General features: G+C 50.5%; 1 protein-coding gene across 1 annotated transcript in view; it reads right to left on the bottom strand.

The window, feature by feature from the left end:
- Window positions 1-443: 443 nt before the first annotated feature.
- Window positions 444-23807, bottom strand: part of FSTL1 (follistatin like 1) — a 55801-nt gene continuing 32437 nt past the window's right edge. The window contains exons 3-11 of the mRNA XM_069785861.1: window positions 15273-15377; window positions 13883-14012; window positions 12706-12738; window positions 10985-11115; window positions 8051-8169; window positions 7126-7238; window positions 5808-5918; window positions 3996-4093; window positions 444-3732 (exon numbers count right to left, since the gene is read on the bottom strand). Of these exons, the coding sequence (XP_069641962.1) occupies window positions 3688-3732; window positions 3996-4093; window positions 5808-5918; window positions 7126-7238; window positions 8051-8169; window positions 10985-11115; window positions 12706-12738; window positions 13883-14012; window positions 15273-15377 (885 nt within the window). The 3' untranslated portion in view covers window positions 444-3687. The remainder of the gene's footprint in view (window positions 3733-3995; window positions 4094-5807; window positions 5919-7125; window positions 7239-8050; window positions 8170-10984; window positions 11116-12705; window positions 12739-13882; window positions 14013-15272; window positions 15378-23807) is intronic.

The raw sequence follows: 23807 nt of genomic DNA on the forward strand, positions 1-23807 counted from the left end.
TCCTTGTAAGTCATGTTTTTGAGGCCTTTAGCTATTTTACTTGCCTCTGGGTTCTTTCCACCTGATCCACCCGTTTTGTGAAAGGCACTGCCCAAACCAGAAGGTACTCCAGCTGAGGCTCCCTCGATGCCACACGGGACAGAGCAATTGCCCCATACTTCACCACCTGTGTCCCTCTGGAGTGCGTGGCTGGGAGGCAGAAGTTGTGGCTGCCGGCTGCATCTCTGTCGCTGGCTCGCCACGTGATTGCGACTTCCCACTCCTCTCTGCTGTACCTCGGTTTCCCCAGCTATAAAACAGAGACAGTCATGTCTCACGTTTGTCAAAAGCCTCGAGATCTGTGTATCAATGCCATCATGGGGTGTGCAGAAAGATAGCTGTTTTGTTTTTTTTTAAGAGGAAAATGAGGTATATGGCTTGTGAGAAATAAAAAAATCCACGTGTTATTTTTTAAATTTTGTTTCATTTATTTGGCAGTAATATCCAAACCCCCCTGCTTCAAAAAAATTACAAAATCAAGTAAAATAAGTGCACTAAGGAAACCTACAGAATACTGATAAATTTCACACACGTACAGGAGGGAATATAGAGGGAGGAGTGGGACTTCTTTGTTTGTTGCTTAAATTTGGCTTTTTGGAAAAAACAAAACAAAACAAAACCAAACCTGCCTTCCCTGCCCCTTGCAGTCTGTACAGCAATTGTCCCAGAGGGCAATGGCTGGAATTCAGCACTTCCTTCCCCAGCAGCCAAGTCACCCAGCAGAAGTTAGCGACTGACCAGCCTGCTGCAGGGTACAGTCTGGGCATCGCTCACCGAACGGTTGCCCTTCCCCTCAGTGCGGGGAGGCGAGATGTTTCGGTCCTCTTTGGGTACCGTAGCCCTTAGTGCCGGCATCGCTCTCCACAGCTGTGTTTCCCTTTGAGGGCGGAAGGAGGAAAAGGCTCCGCACGTGGCAGCCCTTTCCGCGGAGGCACGTTCACCGCACTCCTACCCCGCTGCCCCAGGCTATCCTAGGATCTGTTGTATGGCTTGTCAGAGAGCTCAGCTTGCCTTGCCCAAGATAGCAGCTCATCCCTCTGCCGTCAGTGCAAGCGCAAGCTCTGTAAACCTCAAGGCCAGCACTGACCTCTCCAGCTGTCCCCAGCAGCCATCCTTGTAGAGTGCACATCCACAGGAGACAGGAAGGGGACTAGAGAACGTATCGCGTAATGCAGTCTACAGAAGCCCTTCAGCCATGGATTAGCCTCCCCTTCCTGCAGGTGCTCTGCTTCTCCCAGTTGGAGATTTTCCTGACTGGACAATAAGATGTTATCTCCATCCAGGGAAAGCCTTTAAGGCAAGCTGTTGTATTTTCTCTAAGGCACTTTAATGATCCAAGCTGGAAGGAAGCGAGCTGGGAGGCACGAACTACCTTTCAAAGCAGGGTTGGAATAAAGCAACACATTTATGAACAATGTTCCTGTGACTCCAGATCCAGCACATGAAGCTGTTTCACTCATACTGTTGGGGAGGAGCGAGGCTATGTCTGATGGGTGCTCCTAATTCCACCAACCACTTCATCCAGTGCCACCAGAACACAAACAATGACCCCGTCCCAGTGTAGCATTGTCTACATCCCCCTCACCTTCACAGGTGACAGCTTCTCAAATCCAGACCCTCATGGGAGAAGAACCAGCCCCCTTCTGCATGTATTGTGCCAAAACCTCCAAGCATGGCAGGGTAGAGTATGACTCTCACTGGAAATGTGGCACTGTGCCAAAGTCAGTGGAAGTCCTCTGGATTCACATCGGGGAAAACAGCTCAAAGACCAGACAGCTTTTAACAAATCTGGCTCATGGGTGAGACCACAGGAGGGACCAGGCTTTCTTCTTTTCCTACGCTTGCTAGGTACCAGCTCATTCTTCCTCTCCAAGGAAAGCACTGTGCAAAAAGGGGAAGGTTGGGACAAAAGTCCTGCTGATCTTCACTCAAGCAGAACATTCTTTTGCAGATGCATGTGGAGTTTTGCTTGAGTAAGCACTAGGGACTGCAAGACACCTGGCAACAACTGCTGAAGTTGCTCACAAACAGGAAGATGGAAGTCACAAGCAGTCATCTCAGGGTACATGCAACTGCTTGGGATGCACAGCAGGGGCGTAAAGGGAACGCGGAAGCTGGAGGTTCAGGCCTGTGAGTGTATGAAGTACATTTGACAACTGCAGGAGAAAATCAGCTCGGCTGGAGGCTACAGAGGTGATTGTCAACAGAACAGCATTTCATTTATATCTAGGACCAATGCTCTGAGAAAGGGGTCAGACAAAAATGACCCGTGAAGGGATGCGAGGTTGGTAAAAGACAGTCTGATCAAAGACATCATGAAATGCGTCAGTAATGAGGCTTCCAGCCCTGACTCCAAACTCAGACCTGGAATCAAAGAATAATGCTGCTGCCTTACCCCAGAGGGAGATGGAAAGCCCAAGATGATGGCTAACAGCCCTGACTCCAACTAAACAGTTTTTTACGTAGTTAAGCCTTTTAAGATACCCTGCTAATGGGATTGCCTGGTCCCTCTGTCTCTGGACTACTTGGCACTCCCCTCTGGGAAATTTAGAGAGGCATGAGCACGGACTTTGAGCACATGGTCAACGCTAGCTAAGGGAGCAAGAGCTAGAGAGCTGCAGTGTCAATCTGTGCCTGGTGAAACTAATTACATCCAGCCCTGTCTCTTCTTCCCATGAGGGACACTGCTATCCCCAGTTGAGAAATACCCTGTAGCGCAGGGCTCACAAATTGCTTGTGGTGTTTGCGGTGGCCGAGCGCAGTGCGATACAAACTGTGCATGGGCATTACAGCACTGTCAATAACAAAAACCCACAGGCTGGGTTTTCTTGAAAGATCTAGAGCTACGAAACATACAAAAGCTGAATTACTACCATAGGAAATAAAGTAATAAAAAAAAAAAAAAACAAAACAAGAGGGGGAGTCAGCATGTGAATGTGATAAGAAAAGAATATGCTAGCACCTCTAAGGAGGGGGCAGGGAGAGTAAGAGTGAGATGAGGTCAAAAGGAACCATGTTGTGTTGGAGCCCACAATGTACTGGAGGAGCTGCTGGGGACAGTCCGGTGGAAAGCAAGGAGGAACGTGCTGGACTCATGCCAGCAGCATGGCACCACGACTTCCAGGTGTCACACCAGGCTGACCAACTTTGAGGAGCCTGAACCAAAGGGGAGGGTAAGCAGGGCAAGGTCCTTGGCTAATGATGCCCTGCAGCACACGTGCTCAGCCACAAAACTGCCGGGCCTGTATTTCTGCAGCCAAGGCCGGTGCCGACAATTGTATTGATTGAAGACCCCCTTTTCTATCCAGCACTGACCTCCGTCCTTTCCCCAGATCCAGGGGAACAAGAAAACCCTGTTAGCTCTTGGAGGGAGCAGCTGTCTGCCCTGGGAAAGGGTCCCAGAGGCTGCTCTAAGTCCCTCCCAGCCTTCCAAGGCCCCAGCAGTAAAGCTCCCTGAACAGGTGGGCTCTGCTCCCCTTTCCTGGCCCCATTCTCTGTGTATTACAAAACAAATAACCCATCGCTATACAATGTAAATATCTGTGACTGGGCAACTGTAGCAGACACTTGTGCATACTGAGATCAGCACTGGAGGACAGGGTGGCAGGTTGGGCCCATCCTCCTGGGCTCCTCCAGTGTGGAGGCCCCTTACATCTCCTTGGTGCTCATTCTCTTGGTCTTCTCGGCCGTCTCCTGGAGAAAGAGAGTACAAAAGTGAAGCTCCGCACTGACGCAGGAGCTGGCAGTGCCCTGAAAGCTTTGGTTCATCCACAAGCAGCGCCGACACTGGCTTACACCTCAAAGCCTCACACCTGTATTTGTCCCCACAGGCAACAGAGATCCCCCTTTACTGTGCTCCCCCTTCCACCAGAAGTCTCCAAGTGACAGAAGCAGAGGGAACCCCTCTAAGCAAGGAGACGCTTAGTGCAAGCAGACCTTCCCAGCCTCAAGCTAACCTGATGCTTCTGCAGTTCCTGAACGTATCTAGCCAGCTCCTCCTCAGTCAAGTCTTGATCAGGTCGCTGTCTCTGAGCAGGCACCTTCTCATTCTTCCCTGCAAACAGAAAGGGAGTTCAGTGTTATCGCAAATAAGGGATGCAAATTTCAGAGGCTGAACCACGTAGAACAAAAAGAGGCAGGTCGGCGACAGCACACCTCAAGCTTAGGAAGACTTTGCTGGAGGAAGGTGTGGGTTGGCTTCCTAGAAAGAGAATGGGCCTTGTGGCTGCCTGGGACTTCAGAACCTGGGTATCCAGTCTGTCCCCATCTCTCCCTCCCATGTGATAAATAATAAAACCACATGGCAGAGGCTGCATATTATTTAAAAGAAGCACCTATAATTAGTTCAAACATCTTGGCCTCTTGTAGGGAACAAATGGAAGCTCAGTGCTATCCAAGTACAATAACTGATGCCTAATGAAGAGGTAATTTAGCTCAGTGGAGATGCAGCTTGCTGATGTATCTGATCTGAGTCTTTGGTTTCATTATCCCTCTAACAATAGCCTCTAACCCCTCTGCTGCTCAGACATGGGCAGAAAGTCAAGGAATTGTCCCATTGCATGCTTCTGCCATGGATGCAGGGAACAAAGTAGACAGCAAGACCGGGTGTTGCATAGCAACTTTGAAGGTTGTTTCTGGGGAGGCAACAAAAAGAGCCTCTCATTTGGTTGCTTAACCTCTGAGACCTACTCACAGCTCCTCTGGCAGCTCTATCAGTATTACAGTTATCTTTTCTGAGGTGAGTTTCGGCTGCCACAGCCAAGTCTGGTCTGAGGTGATCCCAAAACCTCTGCTGCAGAAGGCCAGATAAATGTAAAAAACTCTGTATGTACCTCTTGCCGTTCCCCTCTCTCCTCTGCCCAAACTACTGGCTATAGATCTGAACTAATGTAGTGCTGACAGCTCCTGCACACCACTGAAAACAAAGCTCAAGCAAAGGCCTGGTTTCTAGGGAAGAAGGCCAGTAAAATGCAGCGCAGTGCTGGGAGAGTGGACATGGCTCCTTGAAAAGGACTCGTACATTTCCCAAGGCAGGGGAAAGCTGGCTTTACACTGGCCCTGGACCATCTGTGAGAAGGCAAAACGGAGAGCCGATGTTGACGACCCCACCGTGACTTCTCACAATTGTAACATGGCTGTGAAAGTTGAAGAAAGGCCTTCCAAAGGCAGAACAGACAGACTAACAAGCCTGCCTTACTATGAACACCACCTCCCTTCATCTCCATCATCATTATTTTCTTCTACAGTTTTTATGGCAAGAAGCTAAAGTGCTTTCTTGGCATTACTGGATGAAGTCTCCTATCTCCCCTGGGGGGCAAGGCAGGACCCTAGCTCCTGCTTTACAGATACCATAAACACAGATACAGTGAGGATACTGACACACATACAGGAAAGCTGACTTGCTTACACCTACATGTATGGTTGCAGACAGTGACCTGTTCGGCCTGTGCATGCCCCAAGCCAGCTGGATGCAGAGTAGCTCTGGCCTGAAAGATTTGGTGCTGAATTTTCATGACACCAATCCAAACTACAAACCCCAGCAGCATTGCCTCCAACCCAGTTACACATTTTCTGGCCTCTAGAACAGAACCAGCTTGGGTTTGGCCAACACGGAGCACAGGGAGGGTGATGCAGAAGCCACCCATAGAGAAGCTGAGGAAAAGCTGGAGAGAGAAGAAATCTGGATAGCTAGTGCCCTCGAAAGATAAAAAGCAAAACCCCTTTTTGTACAAAACCAAGTACAGTAATTGCCTAGAGAGCATACAGACCCTCGCATGTCATTGCAGTGCACACCCAGTTCCCACAGGCACAGACGCAGCGGTTGCACTCCACCTGGGTCTCTGCTCCATCCTCATAGGTTTCATCTTCCAGGGCACACTCTAAAGAGGCACAAAACAAGGGCAGTGGTTGTGAGATAGCGAGCAGACTAAAGACAACATACTTTGGAGAAGCCTTGAGAGAGAGAAGAGGTACACAGTTTTGGGGGAGGCCTTCCTTCCCCTAACCACCAGAAGTTTCATAATGACTAAAACATTCATGCTGAATTTGGTGTGTGAACTCAGCCAAAACATAATTTGAGAAAGTCAAACACTTCATTTTGCTTCCTCAGAAGAACACATTTCAATTTCTCAATACCAAATGAAATCTCAATATTGGATTTGTTTGTATTTCCTAATCTGTTATACATAGAAGAGAACCCCCAAAGTGAAAGTTTTGGTTACTCTGAAACAATTGCTCTTCCGGGTGGGGAGAAGTTGGGGAAATGATTTGTGTGTTTGCCGTAGCCCTAAGAAAGAAAGGAAAAAAAAAGGTTTCTCATTTCAGCTCACATTTCTCCTCAAAGCTCTATTGTATGTTTAAGTCGAGGCCCCCAGAGCATTCAAGGGCCTGTATGGTGTTAAGTGAAAACCAGCTGATCGTGTTTTCCAGGGGAGGTGCAGCATCCCTCGCTTCCCACTAAAACAGGCAGCAGAGAGTTCACCTTAATATTCCCTACGAAGCATAGCCTCTGTCTGCTCCTTGGTGCCACCGCAGTGGGATGTAAATCTGGCACCTTTGGACCGGCAGCCCCTGAGGAGACAATTAGATGAATAGCTAGGCACGCCTGATCAGCAGAACACTAAGCTGCTTCCACGTGAACTGTAGCGCTAAGCAGGATTTGGAAGGATAGTGAACTTTGAGATGTTCATCAGGGAGGGTCTCTGTGTGAAAGGCAAAGCATAGCAGGACTTTGGTCTGGTCTGACTTTCCTAAGTTACCTAGACATGAACTCCTCACATGATTTATCTCCACACTGCTAAATACATGCCTTGACCTTCCAAGCATACCATATCCATTTAACCTACGCCCTTGCTTCTCAGATCCAAATGTTTTTCATCACAAGAGCTGTGGGAGCTCTGGGACAGAAAAAGCAGTACTTCTGACAATGCAGGGACAAGGGGTGCTGTCAGATGGGAGGTAGCGTATATCAACATTATCTCTGGGAGTGGAGTTACAGCATCCGATGTCTGGCCCAAAGCTGGTCTCTTTTCTTTCCTCCCTTCCCAGGACCCCTCTGGTTCCCCAATACAAGTAAGGAGTTCCTACTTTTCTCTGGTGGGTTGAAGGATGGGCTGAGGCACTTGAGAAATTCACTGAAGCTGAGCTTCCAGTCAGCATTTTCATCTGACAGCTCGATGAGGGCATCTACGCAGAGTCCCCTGAAAGGAAACACAGTGGCATGTTCTGTACGGGGCTGTACTAGGCTGGTTCCTGCTCTATTGGCTTCAGAGCACAGATGAGTAAAACCAGTAATAACTCGTAAGGTTCTGAGATGCCTGGCAGAAATGGCTTCTGTACGGAAACCTCAATGGATACAGACAAAAGAAAAACAGTCACAAAATACTCCCTGTCTGGCAAAGGGCCAGGAAGTGGGGGGATATTCGGAACCGCAGGAATAGGACCCTGTTGACATCTACATGCTGTCACACAGGTAGAGATGCAAGCACAGCTAACCACAAGCAGCCTGTTCTCCTCATTGTTTCACACAGTGGCAGACACACAGAAAAAGGGAAACCTCTCAAACTATGTTTTTATGCGATGCTTGCACGAGCTCTAACTGCAGGCTGCCCATGAGCTGTGTTTTCCTACCATCTTCCTTGCACTGGATCTAGCTATCAGGCAAAAGGTGAGTAAGGTCCACTGGAAATCTGATTTATTAGGAAATAAAAAAGACAACAAATTTTCTGTCACCCAACTCACCTTCTGGCTGCACACCTGTAAGATATAAAGCAAAAGAAGGTTGGAATACATGGCTAACGTGAAGGGTAGGGGTGGGACTGCTCCTTCTGCCCGTATTCACACCTATTAATTAAGTGAGATTAATTATTTAACTAAGTGAGAAGCCACTTCATGCACAGTTATCTTTGTCAGTGCAAGCCCTAACTGATATTTTCCATGAGTGGATTTTCATGCCCCCTTCTACCACATCTGGCCCCCGGGCCCTCCTTCTGGCATCCTGTCCACTGCCCACCTGAGCAGCTTGTTGGTCTCCTGGTCCATGTAGGTGGTGATGTTGACAGCAGTCTCATTCTGCTCCACAAACTTCAGGAATTCAGTGGAGTCCAAGCGAGAATCACCATCGTCAAAGCTCTATAGGGGAAGATGGGAGGATGTGAGAGGGTCTGATTTATCGGTTCAGGGTAGCCCTTCCTTCTCCCCCTTCCATATGTACTTAGCATGTTTGAAGCTTCAGTGAAACAGGTTGCATCATCCCTGTTTTGCACGAAGGACAGAGGCTCAGAGAAAAGCAGCAACATATTCATACTAGCATCAAAACTGGGAGACACGATCCTAGCTTTGTTCTCACTGATAAGCTACACTGCCTCTCATTCACCTCCTGCTGCTTGATTTATGGCTCTAACCCCATTTCTTCTCTTTGTTCCAGCCAGCTCTTAGCCTTCTTATATACCTCCTGCCTTAAAGCAGACCAGTTGCATTCAAGGAGGTGTCAGCTTTCCAATATGTGCAAATCCAAAGCTGTGCCTAGACTGTGACAGTGACAAAAGGGAAAATCACAGGAAGCAATTTTCTGCTGATCCCAAAGAAGGAACAATTTAATGCAACAGCACAACGCATTGCCACCAACTTCTTAAGGTCTTGACAGGACTCCTGGCACTGAAAAGCAGAATTTTTAGCCCCGAATCCTGGCTGTACTCCCAAAGAAGTAATTGCATTTTGCTCTCCTGTTTGGAGATGTCATATCACAGCGCTGGGCACTCAGCAGGAACTGCTGGGCCCCCTCAGAGACAGCTGCATTGCAGTGAGGGGAAAATGAATTCTGCACACAGACTGCTGCTGGCTAATTCTTGCTGTGTGACTTGGGGCAGGTCACTGTGTCTCCTTGCGCGTGCTTCCAGGAATGCTGGAAGAGACACTGCCTGTTTTTACCTCTATGTGGTTCAGGAGAAACCTGTAGGGCTAGGAAAATTACTCTGTGTGCTGTAGCCTGCATATAACTGCTCCACTAACATGTTTCAACTTCTACTAGACTTTGAAACCTCTTGTCCCGCTATTTCTTGTGAAAGTGGCCGCCATTCCCTTAATGACCCAGACTCAGTTCAGTTAGTTTTCTTGCCTTTCAATGCTATGGTCTGCATTTACATGTTTCCCCAGAGACCCTCCAAAACAGAGAAGCTTCCCACTACCAGCCTCACTCCTCTTGAAATAATGTCCTTCAAGGTCATGGCCTGCCTGATGTACAACCCACATCCCAGTGATCCACACAAGTCAGGCTTCCAGGAGGGAAACAGCTTAATGACGCATCTACAAACCTCCCCATCAAGGAGAAAAGGGAAAAGCTTCATGTCATCTTTGTCTCCAGTGTTTATTACCTGCAGGGCAGGAATCAGGCCATTTGCAGGGCAGGCGTGCAGAGCCCCGGGACTGGGCACAGCAGAATTCCTCCAGTGACAGTGGACCCTCACTGGTGACACACATTAGTGTGTGTTTGAACCCAATTTAGTTTGCTTTGCTTGGATTTGTCCCAAGTTATTCCAAGCTCTGAATTCTGCTTTAAAAGTATTTCAAAGCTTTAAGGATTGTTGATATGGTGGATTACCACCTGACAGAGAAGGAAATTCCCCCTTTGGTCTGAGAAAAGGTACAGCTTTGTCATGGAAACTTTCACCCACTTGTGCCTGGGATCAGTGCTCCAGAAAAAGAGGGACAGTAAAGAGAACATGAAGCTGTCTGCCTCTGAGCTGCGGCCACGGGATTTCACCACCGCCCCAACAGGCATGGGGCTGGCAGGGGTGACCAGGCTGTGCCGTGGCGGTGGAGAAAGACCGTGGCTGGCTCATGTGTTTCAGTGAAGCCCATGGTCTGGGGAGGCTCTCCGTGAAGGCGGCTGGGGACAGCATGTTTGCAGGAGGAGGGACTGAGCAGCTCTACTCTGCAGGATGCTGCAGCTTTCGGGTGCCAGCGGGGGTGCCTGAGGCAGTAGGCCACAAGTGGGTTTCCACAGACGGAGCAGCATTAATGGCTACAAAGGCAAAGATGCTCTCTGGAGCGCAGGGACCAGCTCCTCTGTCTCACCAGGGGGTGCCATTGCCATGGCAAATTTGCTTGCAGCGCTAACTCCTGTCAGGCACCATTAATCTCTTGCTGTCGACAGCTTATGATTTAAACACTCTCCCCCTTTCCCCACCTGCTCCTCCAGCTCCATCCTGAATGCTTTGAAGTCTTTATCAGGAGCTGGGCGTGAGGGGGAGGGACGAAGCAGTGCATGTGGCAGGAGCATGGGAGAAGCGTGTGATCTGCTGGTTACAAAAGGAGGTGGGGATGGGCTGAGGGACAGACTGACAGGGAGGAGGGAAGACGAACGGGATTATTGCAGGGCCTGACACACACGGTTGGCTCCTCTCTCTCTGCAGAGCACTAGGGAACCGCCAGCTCTTGGCCACAACTAGGTCATACTCACTACTTGCAAGCAAATATTCCGCTTGAAGCCCCCAAGTGTCCCCTATCCCCACCTCAACATGGCCTTGGGACCGTCTGGAACAAAGAATCAGCAGCCTCTGCCCTGGCTTCCTGCTCCTTCTACTTCCATTTCCAGCACTTTCACCCATCTTTTCTCCTCTGGCTATCTTTTGTGCCCTGAGATCAGTTCTCCTCTCCCCTGCCACAGGCACACCTGGCCTGCCCTCCTCCTTTTTCCCAGGGCAGGTCAGATCCACAGGGATGCTCCAGTTCTGGGCTGTCCCATAGCCATGTCAGTGGCTCTGTCAGCAGCTGCTGCAGGCAGCCTGTAACACATCATACTGTAGGACATACCAGAGCTTTCTGGCCCCCTGCTTCACAGGCCCATCACACACTGGAGCCTCCTGGCTGGAGACATGGAAGCTGCTTTGCAGTGACAGGGCAAGAAATGTTCTCTGGCCTCCGAGGCAGGCACTGCTCTACTTGCCTTGAAATACTTGTCCAGGACTTCGCTGTAGTTGCTGCCCTTGGAAAACCAGCCATCTGGGATAATCTCAGCTTCCAGCCACTGGATGACACGGCGACGAAGTTCGTCCCTGTCCGACTGATAGCAGACGACTGTCATGGGAGAAGGTGTAGCGGAAGAAAAAGCAAGGATGAGAGAAATGAAGTTGGCAGGGAGACCACAGAGAAACGACTGGAAATAAAAGCCAGCGCACCAGCCCTGATGGCAGGTTGCAGGCCCCTCTGTCCTTGGTCCTTGGAGATGCTCCAGGGCCAGATCAAAGCAGGGGCGCCATGTGCTAAACGGCAGATGGGCTGTGGGTGACACCGTGTGGCAAAGCCAGAAAATGACACCCCTGCCAAACACCTTCTGCCTTCCAGTCCTCAAAGCTTGCGGAATAACAACCCGGGGCTGACTCGTCTTGGTGTGAAGAGTCTCCAGATTGAGGGAGGAAGGTGACTGACTGGCCCTGGACAGTGTTCCCAGGCTTCCCGATGTCAAGTACCAAAACTTCCATCCTGTGCAAGGGCAAAGACTAGACTGAGCAAGCCGCTGTCCCCAAGACTTGAATTTTAGAGCCTACTATCTCAGGAGATTTCGACTTGCCCACTCTGATTGGAAACGAGAGGGCATTAAGTTGGGCTTGTTCACAGCGCTCTCCATAGTCACAGGTTTCTCTAGGTGGGCATCACCTTGTGTGCTAATACTGAACAACGTATTTAGAAGCAGAACTGAAACCCTAGATGTTCTCGCTTCTGTGAGTCGTCACACCCACCCAGACAGAGGTCAATCAAGCCAGAAGGGGAGTCAGTGTGCATTTGTGTTGCCTACACACACCAAGGATCTCCTTCCGAATCCAGTGACTACAGTCACGACCGGACAGACAGATGAAATAAAAAGCCGTAGGGATTCTGCATGTTTAATGTTGAACTTCCCCGAAACTGCTTTGAGGTGGTGGCCATGCCCTGACACGGTCCTCTCCCTTAAGCCTGTATGAGGGTTTCCTCTCATCTGTCCTGGGAAGCTGAAGTTGATGATTATACAGCTCCAGCAGTTAGAGGCCATGGATGGGAAAAGGGTCCCCTGATGAAGCACAGGCCATGGCCCCAAAATCCAGTCCAAGTACACGAGGCAATGCATAAGGGAAGAAACCAGGCACAGAGAATCAAAGAGACTTGTTGGCTGATGGGAGAGGTGGTTCAGCTACACCTCCTGACTCCCCAGACAATGCCCTTCATTATATAGTGCTGTCTCTCTGCCCTGCACCCATCAGTTAATCACTCCTGAAGCAAAGTCTCCTTTCAAAAGAGTGCTCGTGGAGTTAGGGACATAGCTCCACAGTTATCGTGTCTTAGATCCCCAATGAAGTCTGCAAAAGCGCGTCTCTTCCCTCAGGCTGTGATGAACACAGCTTGTGTCCCTAGGGGCAAACTGGGTTTCATTGCACCTTGTACATGCTCAGAGTCCCTGAGACATCCCAGCACAGTGAAGAGCCCAGGAGATGTATGAGCTCTGAAAGGTTACCCAGGAGTAAAGAGCTGGGCAATCACATTTCAGCTGATGTATCAACTCAGGCTCTGCTACAGCCAGTGCAGAGGTATGACTTTGACACAGAGCTGTGCAACTCCCCCAGCAGACCTTCCTCCCCATCTCTTTTCCCAAATGCATACAGAGGCCCCAGCCATGCAAGGAGACGGACTCACCTGGACTTGCAGCTGGATTCTCAGACTTCTTTTCTGTTAATGAAAGACAGAAGAGGACATTTCTGATGCAACATGAGGCAATACGAACCTCTTCCCACCCTGGGTGTCACTTGGGCAAGAGCAGAGGAACCTGGGAGTCTTCAGAAACACGAGGGCCTGGAACATCTGTCGCCCCGAGGGGAGACTGAGGACTGTTTAGCCTGAAGAAGAGAAGGCTCAGGGGCAATCTCATCAATGTTTATAAATCTGATGGGAGGGAATGAAGAAGACTGAGCCAGACTCTTCACCGTGGTGTCCAGTGACAGGGCAAGAGGCAGTGGGCACATATTTATACACATGAAATTCTGTCTGAACATAAGGAAACAGGTTTTTTTACTGTGCGGCTGGTGTGGGGGTGAGTTAAACAGCCCTACCATTGAGACAAAATCCTTGCTCCTGAAGTTCTTGAGGTCCCTCATGAACAGGGATGGCAGTATGGGCTTTGGGGGTTTATCCTGAGAGTCTGACCTTTCCTCAGCAGGTAGACTGAGACACCTGCCTGGCTGAATCCACGAGCTCAGAGAGAGGCAGGCAGGAGCAAGAAGTTGTGTCCCGAGTGCCCTCATCCAGCATCCCAGGGAGACAATAGCTCCAAGATCCCACCACAGCCAAGGTGTCAGGGTTCTGAGTACACTAATGAGGGCCTCCATCCACACTCCCTACCCATGAGCCCAGGGGCTCCGTTTCAGCTGATGTCTCGGCCCCTAGCCCTTGGCTGGGATTACGTTGTAGGTATGCCTGTCTCCAGCTCTGTCGCAACCATTCCCATACCTGCCATAGACCCTGTTGATCTAGGCCCTGACCTGGTGACTGTCTTCCCACCTTGATCTCAGACCTGCTATAGACCGCATCACTACAGACTTGTCTGGCAATTACTGGCCTGTGCCCGATTCTGGTTACCGTCACCAGACCTCATTTTGTGGCTTGACTTCAGGCCTACTTCATCACCACAAACTTGCCTGGTGATCTGGACTCTTGGTTGAACCTGGCTGCCGTTCCCAGGCTTGCCCTGTTTATCCCACTCAGCTACTGTGGGACAAGGTCCTGGCTGGTGAAGCCTCTGCCTTGCCTTGTTATCATGCTCGGCTTCCGACTCTCCCTCCCTTACAGTGTAGCTGGCCCTCATCGCCGGGGTTACCTTTACAGTGGCCATCGTAATCCACCTGGATCTTGGAGCCAGTGAGGCAGGCATCACGGTGCAACTCACAGTGGTTCAGGTACGTCTTGCCATTGCTACCGCACACAGGCCTCTTGTGAGGTTTGCATTGCTGTGAGAGAAGCCAGAGAAGACAGCATTTTACCTGCCTCTTCGGGACAGCTAGAGGGAGGCAGGTGAGTCCCAGCATCAGCCCAACTCAACAGAAGCCCTTGGCACAGCCTCCTTGGCCCAAAAGGTGTTTGGAACAGGCTGAACCCACCCATCGTCACCCCGGAAAAACCTGCACAGGGAAGTCTGTGGGTGTGGGTTCAAAGGCTTTGCTTTATCCCAGCCTCTGTCACCACCACCACAACAGGAGCCTTCCCGAAAGCAGAGCCCAGCAGAGAAAATCAGTGCCCAGCATAAATACTGAGCGTAATCCTGCAACTGCTGCTGTATGTGCCATGGACATGCCTGCCCGGAGGTGTTTCTGTGAATCTGTTCTGTGCACCTCTGCTTGCTCAGCTCTGTTGCATCTTTTTGTAGACTCTGCTCCACCTTTCTGTAACCGAATGCAGAATAAGCCATCAGCCACAAGCAAACAGCACAGCCTACAGCAGAGGGAGAGTTCACTGGTGCCACTGTTCAGGCTGTGGGCTTCCTTCTCCCATCCCTTTCAGTCTGGCCAAGCCTACCCAGAGTGACAGACTCTCTTCCTGTTAACGGGGCATTTTACTCTCCAGTCCCCAGGCTGGCCACGTCAGAGCTGCAGGCTCTGAGGGAAGTGGGAACAAAGAGCCACATGCCCATTCCCAGGAGCCAGGCAGGAACGGTTTGAAAGCAGGGCAGAGCAGAGTAGGGAGGCAGTGTGTCTCTACAGCTGGGAAAGACTCTTCTAATCATCTCTGGCTCCCTGCTGGATGGAGCTATTCATCCTCACAGCACTCTACCACAATTATTTCCATTTTACAAAAGCTGATTTTTAGTAGGGTGCTTGTAACCTCCTCAAACCAGATGCCAGTGAGGGCAGGCTTTCTTGGAGCTCGCAGACCGCTCCCTAGAGTGCCCTCCAAAGCTAGCGGCATATCAATACCCTACTGGGCTTTCCCAACAAAAGACCTCCAGCCAAGTCTCCTGTGAGTGTGAAGACCCTAGGCAGTTGTGCGAGCAGCACAGCTGCAAGCCCCAGACAATATCTACCCTACAGGGCTCTTCCCCCACACCACACTGGGAAAGGCCCTCCTGTTTGAAGAGCCAGTGTGAATTTGCAGCTGCTCCAAAACAGCCGTAGCCTCATCCCGTCATGAGATCCTTCCAGCGACCAAAACCCAGCCGGGGGGTGATGGTGGTGACACCCGTCCCTGATGCAGAACCTGTGCTGCCCTCATACCTCAATGCAGAGGCAGGTTGGCTCTCCCTTCTCAGTCACTGCACACTCCCGCCCAGCTCCACAGAAAACATTGGCACAGATCTTGGATTTGCTCCTTGGCTCTTCCTGCAAGATACAAAGAAAGAGACACAAAATACTTCAAGTTACCAGGAAGAGCAGCAAAACAGCTTTAAAAAATAACACATTTAACTTGTAGACTGGACCAAAGAGCACCAAGGTGGTAAGGAACAGATTATAGAACAAGAGAGACATGACTGCAATAGATGGACAGCTCAGATGATAACCAGGAACAGACACAAGAGCTAGGGCTACAGCCCCAGCAAGAGAGGGCTTCCTTGAGGTCATTCCCGGACAATCACCTAGGACAACTGGAGCAAACGTGAGCAAGAGAAAGTCTAGCATGAATGGCAAGAATAATTCGCTCATGCCAAGGACTGCCATCTTCAAAATTTTTTTCATGGAGGGTAGGGAGCAGAAACGTCTTTGCTTGAAACATTTAAGAAGAAGGTGAACATAACCCTGGAGAAAGGTGTGATACCAAACAGGCAGAAAAAATTGCCATCGGGCACCAGATAATGCCCCTGTCACAAAAAAAACTTCACAAAACTACAGGACCCATTATCTTGCCTCCACTGGTCAAGATTAAACACTTCAAAGGAAGAAACACTGTCATAGATAATTATACAGCAACCTTCTCTGAGAAAATTTCTTCTGGTCCCTGACAGCCAGCAGTTGACTTATGCCCTGCAGCACAATTTATATGCTTTAAAGTTTTCTCCTAGCCAAAGTCATCAGAAGTATTCTTGTTGTTCACATAACTGTCAAATCCTTTTTTTTGAGTCCCACTGCATTCCCAAACTGATGACACTTAGCAGGGAAGATTTCCACAGGTTAATCATGTTTTCAATAAAACCAGCATTTACTTTTATCAGTTTAATCCCTTTTTTCCTTAGGCTTTTAAAAGAGAAGACACTTCCAGGGGTTCAGAGTTGGGACACCCTGGTTTATTTCCCTGCTTTGTCATTAATTTCCTTTGTGACTCTCATTTCATCTAACATTTTCCACCTGTACGTTAAGTATCTGGTTCAGGCTAGCCAACTGGCTTCCTCAACAGTTTTGTATCAGAGACAGAATATTGAGGAATGTAAAATAACCAGTGGGATAGGTCAATCACATCTGCTGTGACTCTTCTGTCTAATATACAAAGCGTTTTTTTACCTTCTCATCCGAGTATTATTCTTAACCTCTGCTCATTTGTGGTATCTTTGTACCTCCATTATATACTTTTGAAAGTAGGTGATCAAAAAGGAGCAGAATTTGCCTGAGGAGCAAGCATTATTGATACATTTAATAACAAATGCTGAGCACATTTTTTTCTCCTATTGCTTCTTTATCCTAATTTGGGGGTTTTTGTTTTGCTTTTAAACCACAGTTTCACAGTGAGTTGCTGTCTTTACTGAGCAGCCCACAGTGACAGTCAGATCATTTCCTGAACGACCTTGCCCTGGTCTTCAGAATATTTTGTCTGCCGGCCTACTGCACAGTCATCAAGCCCAAGAAGGTCTTTTCAAAGCACTACAGGATTCCCTCCAGGTTCACATAATGACAAACACCTTCCTTACTCTCTGCAAGTGTTCCTATCTTGCTGCTTATCCTGTAAAATAAAAATATAATATTCAGACACACCAGTCTTAGCTCAGAAATGTGCAGTGTCCCAGACCTGCTCACCCCATGAAGACAGTCAAGAGACTGTCCTCCCATTGCTCTTTCGTCCTCCTTTCACATATAATTTCTGAGCTATGAAAGACACCCTGCCCCTTCTGCCGCATCCACCTCTCTTTAGTTGCCTTCTGGTGGAGGGCTGGGGTAAATGATCTAGGCGCTTCTGGTGTGGGATGGAGCAACGTGAGTGCTTCACCGCACAAAGCGACCTCACACAACTTAGGGCAGGAAAGGAAGAATAACTCATTTTGCAAAAAGCACAAAGAAAAAACAAATTTTCCCAGGCTGGAGTCTAACTAGGGCACTCATACACCTAAAATACACTGTAGATACCCAAATGCTGATCCATTTAAAGGGTTTGGAACAACATGCCCATCCCTTCACTGAGCCAAAGACCAGAAAAAACCAAAAAAGAACTAGACACAGCTTTGAACTGCCACCCACCAAGGTCTGTAATCCAAGTGCCTGGCAATAGATGGCAGTACTCTGCCTCTCCTTACCCATGGCCAGGCAGGACCACCAGCAGCAAGCTCCCAGCTGCGCCCACCGATGCCAAACCTGGCTCTTGTCTCCTGGCCTGAGAATTACAGCACTGCTACAACCACAGCCGGCCTCGGCAGGTGTCCACAGGGAACGAGCTGGGGATGCAAGACTCTTCTCCCCTCGACAGTTTGCTGGAAACCAGGCCTGTGACGCGGCCGTCCTGGCCACAGCTCCCTCCCTGTACTGCCAGAGCCCGGGAGCCATCCCGCAGCTCTCCCACTGGGACCTGGGGTGGGGATGCTGGCAGGGTGACACTGCCAGAACAGCCTCCTGCCAGGCTAGAGGGCCACGTTACTCTGATTTTTCTTATTAATCAAAGCAATATGGTTTGCCAGTTGCTGCTTTTTGTTGTTTTAAGCTGTCCTAGGCTGGCAGTGGGTCGGAGCTGGTTGCCACGTCCCGGCACGGCTGTCTCCACCCCGGGGGTTTGCCAGAGAAAGAAAAGAATCGAGCTGCTCTGCCTGCCTGCCCTCTCACTCTGGCACAGGGTTTCTCAGACTCAGCATGCTCATCCTCCCTCCCGGCAGCAGCAGCCGTGGCAGCAGTTACCAGGCTGGGTGCTGGCTCCACCTTTATTTAGTAAAAGCAGCTCTCAGCGTCCACCCCAGTTCCCAGAGCAGTAACTCAGCTCCCTGTGCCCTCCACTCTTGTAATGCTCGCCCCACAAACTGTACTCTCTCCACCTACAACCTACAAACCATAGCCCCTTCCACTCGTATGCCCCCCTCCCAAAATCCCCGAGACTCTCACCTCCTTCTTTTACCAGACATCACCTCTACCGCTCTACATGTACCCTACCCGGCATCTGCAACCTGACCCATTGCTGCTGCTTTGCAGGTCGAGGTGTGCTCTTCTGCCAGGTGATAGCAGCTGCTGCTGCAGATCCTGCCTTCACCTCCTGCAAGAGCCAGAAACATTTTCCTCCGCCAGCCTGCACACAGATGAAGTTAGCAGTTGCCACCGCTACCGCTTGGTACGGCCACACAGCTCTAAGGTGGTTCACGGCATACCGCAGGGTGGGAGCTCTTTCTAGCTGCTCCCAGCCACCTTCCCGGCAAATGCCCGAGTCTCCTGTGCGGAACTGGGAGCGTAACGGAGATGGCGGTGGACGAATGGATGAGTACGGTGGGGGTCTGTGAATGAGGCTTTATAATCTTCACTCCTGGTTCTCTGGCAACCTCCCAGGTGCTACTAGCTGAACTAGTTTCTTGTGAGAGATATTCTGATCTTACCTTGGACCGTGTTATGTTTGCTCTTTATAAAGCTCCATCTGCCGGAGTCATGCGAGTAAGCGTGGATGGCAGCTGCCACTTCAATATTAAAGAGCTCGTCCTCGCACGTACCATGTAAAAGCTTGAAAACATGAACTGCAAAAGTTTAAATGCAAGGTCACACACAGAAAAGACTCCACAGTGTTTCAGTGTCACTGCCCTTAAATTAATTTCAGGATTCGTGGACTGGCATCACGGTTTTTACATTGCTTCCTCCCTGTGAGCTGTCATTGCCTTTTCTGTCACCGTGGGCTTGGGAAGTGTCACTTGTCCCTGTGCACAGCGCGCTCAGGCAGGCGGAAGGGAAAGGGCAGAGACTCGTTATTAATTGCTGCACGGTGGCATTTACACTGCAAGCCGTGACAAGGCAGTTCCTCTCTTCTGCCTTGGGTAAGTTGCCCAAGCTCTCTCTGTTTGGGCAATGCTTTTAATTACTCCTCTGCTGCCCGGAGAGCAAGCAGGAAGGTGTAAAAGCAGCGAGCACAAAGCCAGGGCAGGAGCACCTGGATTCCGGAGCATCTGCCACAGCACAGGGGCACTCCTGATTCTTCACCCCATGGCCTCCACAGAGGCAATGACCTCCCCAGACATCTTCTTGGGCAAAGACACAGAGAAAGCTGCTCACCACGGCTCACGGGCCAGAAACTCAGGGTGGCCGGGCAGCATCAGGTACGCATAGCCCAGACCGTCTGCCGAATGGGGACAGGAATGCACACTGCTTTTGGGGGGCCAGGAAGTGTTAACCCATGGATGAAGGGTTCTTGCATGCGAACGGGCAAGTGCCAAGCAGAAGACCTGAACTGACAGCGCAGCTAGCCACACGCACTGCTTCTGCCTCAGCTGTTGCTTCCTGGGGAACAAGGAGGAAAAAGAGACATTTCCAAGGTATCCGCGGGTGAGAAAGCCTGTGGCAGCGCTGATGCTGAGGGATTACCATGGCAACCGGCAATGAGGGGCCTCAAGGTGGAAAGCTAAAATTAGGCAGTGGGAAGGGGCTGTTTCTCCTATCTAGCAGCAACCGGCGCTGAGGAGTCAGACCCCCAACACAGCATAAGCACAGATGTCAGGAACATTTCCGAGCCCCTGCCTGCGTCTGCATGTCCGGGACCAGGCATGGCTCAACACATCAACACACGGTGCCATGTCCGGGTCTGCATGGGGTCCCGAGGTCCTGCGAGCTTCCATGCCTGCTCTGCGCTGGTGGGACTACATGAAAACACTGCGGTGTCTGCAGCAAGATATATGTGTGACTGCACGCACGAAGGAAAAGAGGCATCGTGGCTCCTTGGCTTTGCAAGGGAGCTGCTCGCTGAGGCTCTCCTTTGGCTGCTCCCTCCCTTGGCTCCTGCTGAGCCACCACTGCCTGATATAACTTGGTGGAAATAGGGACTTTCCCAACCAACCTGTGAAAGCTGAAACCATTAACAGTTCAGCGACAAAACACCTCCGTAAGGAAGAACAAGCTTCCACCTGCAGAGAAGAGCTGTGCAAGCAGCTGCACGTCCACAGTGCCCCACTGCCCGAAGGGAGCAGCAGGGATTTCTGCCATTACGCATGCTCTGGGAAATGAGCAGGGAGACCGCCCTGCTGCGAGATGGGGAGTTAATGTGCTTGAAAACAACCCTTCAGATTGCTTTTTGTTTTCTGCACATCCTTCCATACAAAATCTCCTCTTGGAGATCTCAAAAGTCTTTTTCTCAGAAGCCCATGCTGCACTGGAGAAATACTACCTGCTGTCCTGCTCCTACTGACACGACTAAAAAGCTTTTCTGCTATCAGTAGCGACTCTAGGTCTTTTTCCTCTTTTGGCATCAGTTTGTGGCAATCCATAAAATGACTTGACCCCTCACATAATGCTCTGTGCTGTTTGCTGTAAAATCAAGGCTTTGCATTTTTGCCCTGTCTGATGTACAAGGAAATCAAAGTGCTCTAGAGCTGTAGCACTGAAAGCTCCTCTGGGAGGCAATCCCATGTATTATACAAACTTGAGTACTACACAGATAAGGCAAAACCGAAGGGCACCAAAATGATGTCTGGGATTGTGAGGCTTGCACAGATTCTCATGCCTCGGGGAAGGCAGCAGCAAAAGCTGGGAGGAAGTTTTCAAATATAACCAGTACAACTCACAATAGACTCCCTCCATGCAGCTTTGCAGCTATGTATTTCAGCCAGTCCTTCCTGTGTCTTCCCATCCACATCCCTTTTGCCTGTTCCCTGCCATGACTGACACAGAAGTAGGGATATAAGGGGTCTCTGAACGTGCCAAGGTGCCACCTGTAAACAGCGCTGCCTGCACAATTTCTAAACCAACTCAACATCCAGCCACAAAACCTAGCACTTCGTTCAGCTGTTGTCTTGGCAATGTTTTCTCCTCAACACAGAAAGATCTGGAGACACGAAGTGCTAGGTCAACAATGCAGAAAGCTAATACGAGAAGCCACGTCTCCCGATTCCCAAACCTCCTTTCTCCCATCATGGGGCTGGGAGGGAGAAGCACTGTGTTCTGCTGTGATATCCAAAGAGAGGGCTGGGCAACAGAGCAGCTCGGGGTGGGGGGGATCAGGAAAACTTAGCAACTCCTGTACAGCGATGGCACTGAGAAAGCATTTGGCTTGTGCATTTCATCCCATCATCCAAGCGTGCTTCCAGGCAAAACGGCTCCTTCGGCAGCACGCACGTTTTGCTGGAGGGCACGCATGGGCAGGCAGCCTGTCACCTCCCGCCATTTGTGCGGCCGGCTCTGGCAGCACATTTGTCCCGTTGTTCTCCTTTGTGACTAACAAGCAAAGCGCTCGTCCCTCCCCGCAAACCTGACCTAATTCCTGTGGCAGCTCCCTGGATCCTCTAACGCGCTGGTGTGACGGGGCGGAAATTTGGCAGCAGCGTAAACTGAGCAGATTAGCGTGAAACGAGCAGGCACCCCTGACGATGGGTTTGCCATAAATAGATAGGTCAGGCAAACATTGCAATTTCTCTTCCCTAGGGCTATTGCCTCAGGACATCTGCAGACTCTGGAAGAAACCCCACGCAAATTACCCTTAAGTCTGACTTGGAAGGTTTGATTTTCAGTTGTCAAAGATAAGATGGAGATAAGCCCAGTGTGGGGGGATTGAACCACAATTCCCAGTTCGGCTCCCTGATAAAAACCTACCTCCCAGGACATCGCCGCTATTAGAAGGACACAGTGGGCTGTGGAATGATCCTTATCCTCTACTCTGGAAGGAAACCTGCCATCAGAGCTTGCTGTACCCACTGGCGCAGGGTTACACCAGGACCCAGCTGCACCGTTCCTCAGGTCTGGTGTTACCCAGTCCCAAACTGGCACCCTCTGGAGCCATCCCGCCCCTCAGGAGCTCCCTCTCCCTTACCTCTGGGAGGCACATAGTACATGTCCTGTGCCTCAGACCAGCAAAGGTGTTGATTGGCAGCTCAGAAGGCCCGAAAACAGGCTGCCCCCAAGCTAGTTAGTTAAAAAGGCAAAGAAAATATGTTTGTGAGGCAAAGTCTGGACCAGTGCTGGATTCCCCAAGGCACTGTGACCAGACACATTTGACAGCGTTAACAACATCCTATTTGAAGGGTGTCAGCATGAGGTCTACACTGGATACACCATTAAAACTTCAGGATTCCTCCTCCCCCAAATCCTAAAGCCGTCCTGCGAGCAGCAGAACTAATGAAGCCCAGTTTCCAACAGCTCTCTGCACGGCCTGTCAGTTAGTTACAGGGCAGCGTATGGACTCCTTCCTGGGGAGGAGGGGGGGGGATGTCTTTGCAGGCCCCTCTCATTAAGCCAGTCACCTAGAGTCAAAAAACCAGCTGGATCCCATTATCTCGGAGGCCTCCACCGCTTTATCAGCTGTGGCGGAAACAGGCTGATAGATTCAAGACTCACTGGAGGCGAGAGACAGGCGGGCACAGACAGCCTGCTGACATAGCTTTGCTTCCTTAGGGAACCAGGCTGCAATTCCTTTGCAGAGCCCCATGAAACACCCCTCTGGCTCAGCCTCTTGTCTCAGCACCACTACTGCTCACAGCCCTCACCCCAGTCCCCCCGCCGTGACTCCAGCCCCCCTTAGCCTCCCCCACACTGACCCTCGTCCTCCCTCCCCAACGTTTTCCTTGCGTTGGAGGACAGACCCCATCTCTTTTCTGCTTTCATCCATCCCTGGGAGCTTCCACTACTGAAGTATTTCAGCCAGCTGCAATCCAGGGCTGCAAACAGCCCTCCAGACACAGCGCTGGGAGCTGCCGCGCTCCCTGCGGGATGCTGGCTACGGAGAAGCACATGTCCCAATCCAGTCCCCAGTCACCACCCCCCTTCCCAAATCTTTCCCTGTATCTCTTCCTATTCTGAGCCAACATCCAGGACTGGCTCACTAAGTACATCGCACAACAAAATGCAACCCCTTAAAGGCTTTTGAATACTTAATAGATGAATATTTCATGGCAGCTGACTTTTGCTAATGGGAAACAAGCCAGACTATACGTCTCTGCCCATGCTGGGAATCAGGGCATGTTCCCAGAAAACCTGGATGCAGAGACAAGCAGGCAAGAGAGGAAGGGACCTGCACCTCTGGGAGGTCACAGGAGGCTCCCTCTCTGCAAAACCCATACCTCACCCATTTGTGGGTAACCATTCCTGCCTTGCTGGCTGCTCAGTCCGTGATCCATGAACCAGCCGTGTCCATATCAGAGCATTGAGCGTGAGAGTGGTGAGGCTCTAACTGACCTCTGCGATGAGAGGAGCCCATCAGGTCGGCAACGTCTGCATGAGGCCATAGAAAAACAACATTGCCTGTGGCAGCCTGGTTGTGGGTATTTGTCCGTGGCTCTGTCAGGGAGATGAAGGCGTCTGATGCTACTACTGCCACAAAAAAGACTGCTGTGGCAGTATCGCCTTGCAGAGACTGGCGGGGTGGATACAGAGAGCTCTACCTCCCCACTGACCCCAGTGGGTATATGGCCTGGCCCCCTGACAGGGACTGCAGCCCAACACACC

Source organism: Haliaeetus albicilla, chromosome 6 (assembly GCF_947461875.1).
Source record: "Haliaeetus albicilla chromosome 6, bHalAlb1.1, whole genome shotgun sequence".
Classification (NCBI taxonomy): domain Eukaryota; kingdom Metazoa; phylum Chordata; class Aves; order Accipitriformes; family Accipitridae; genus Haliaeetus; species Haliaeetus albicilla.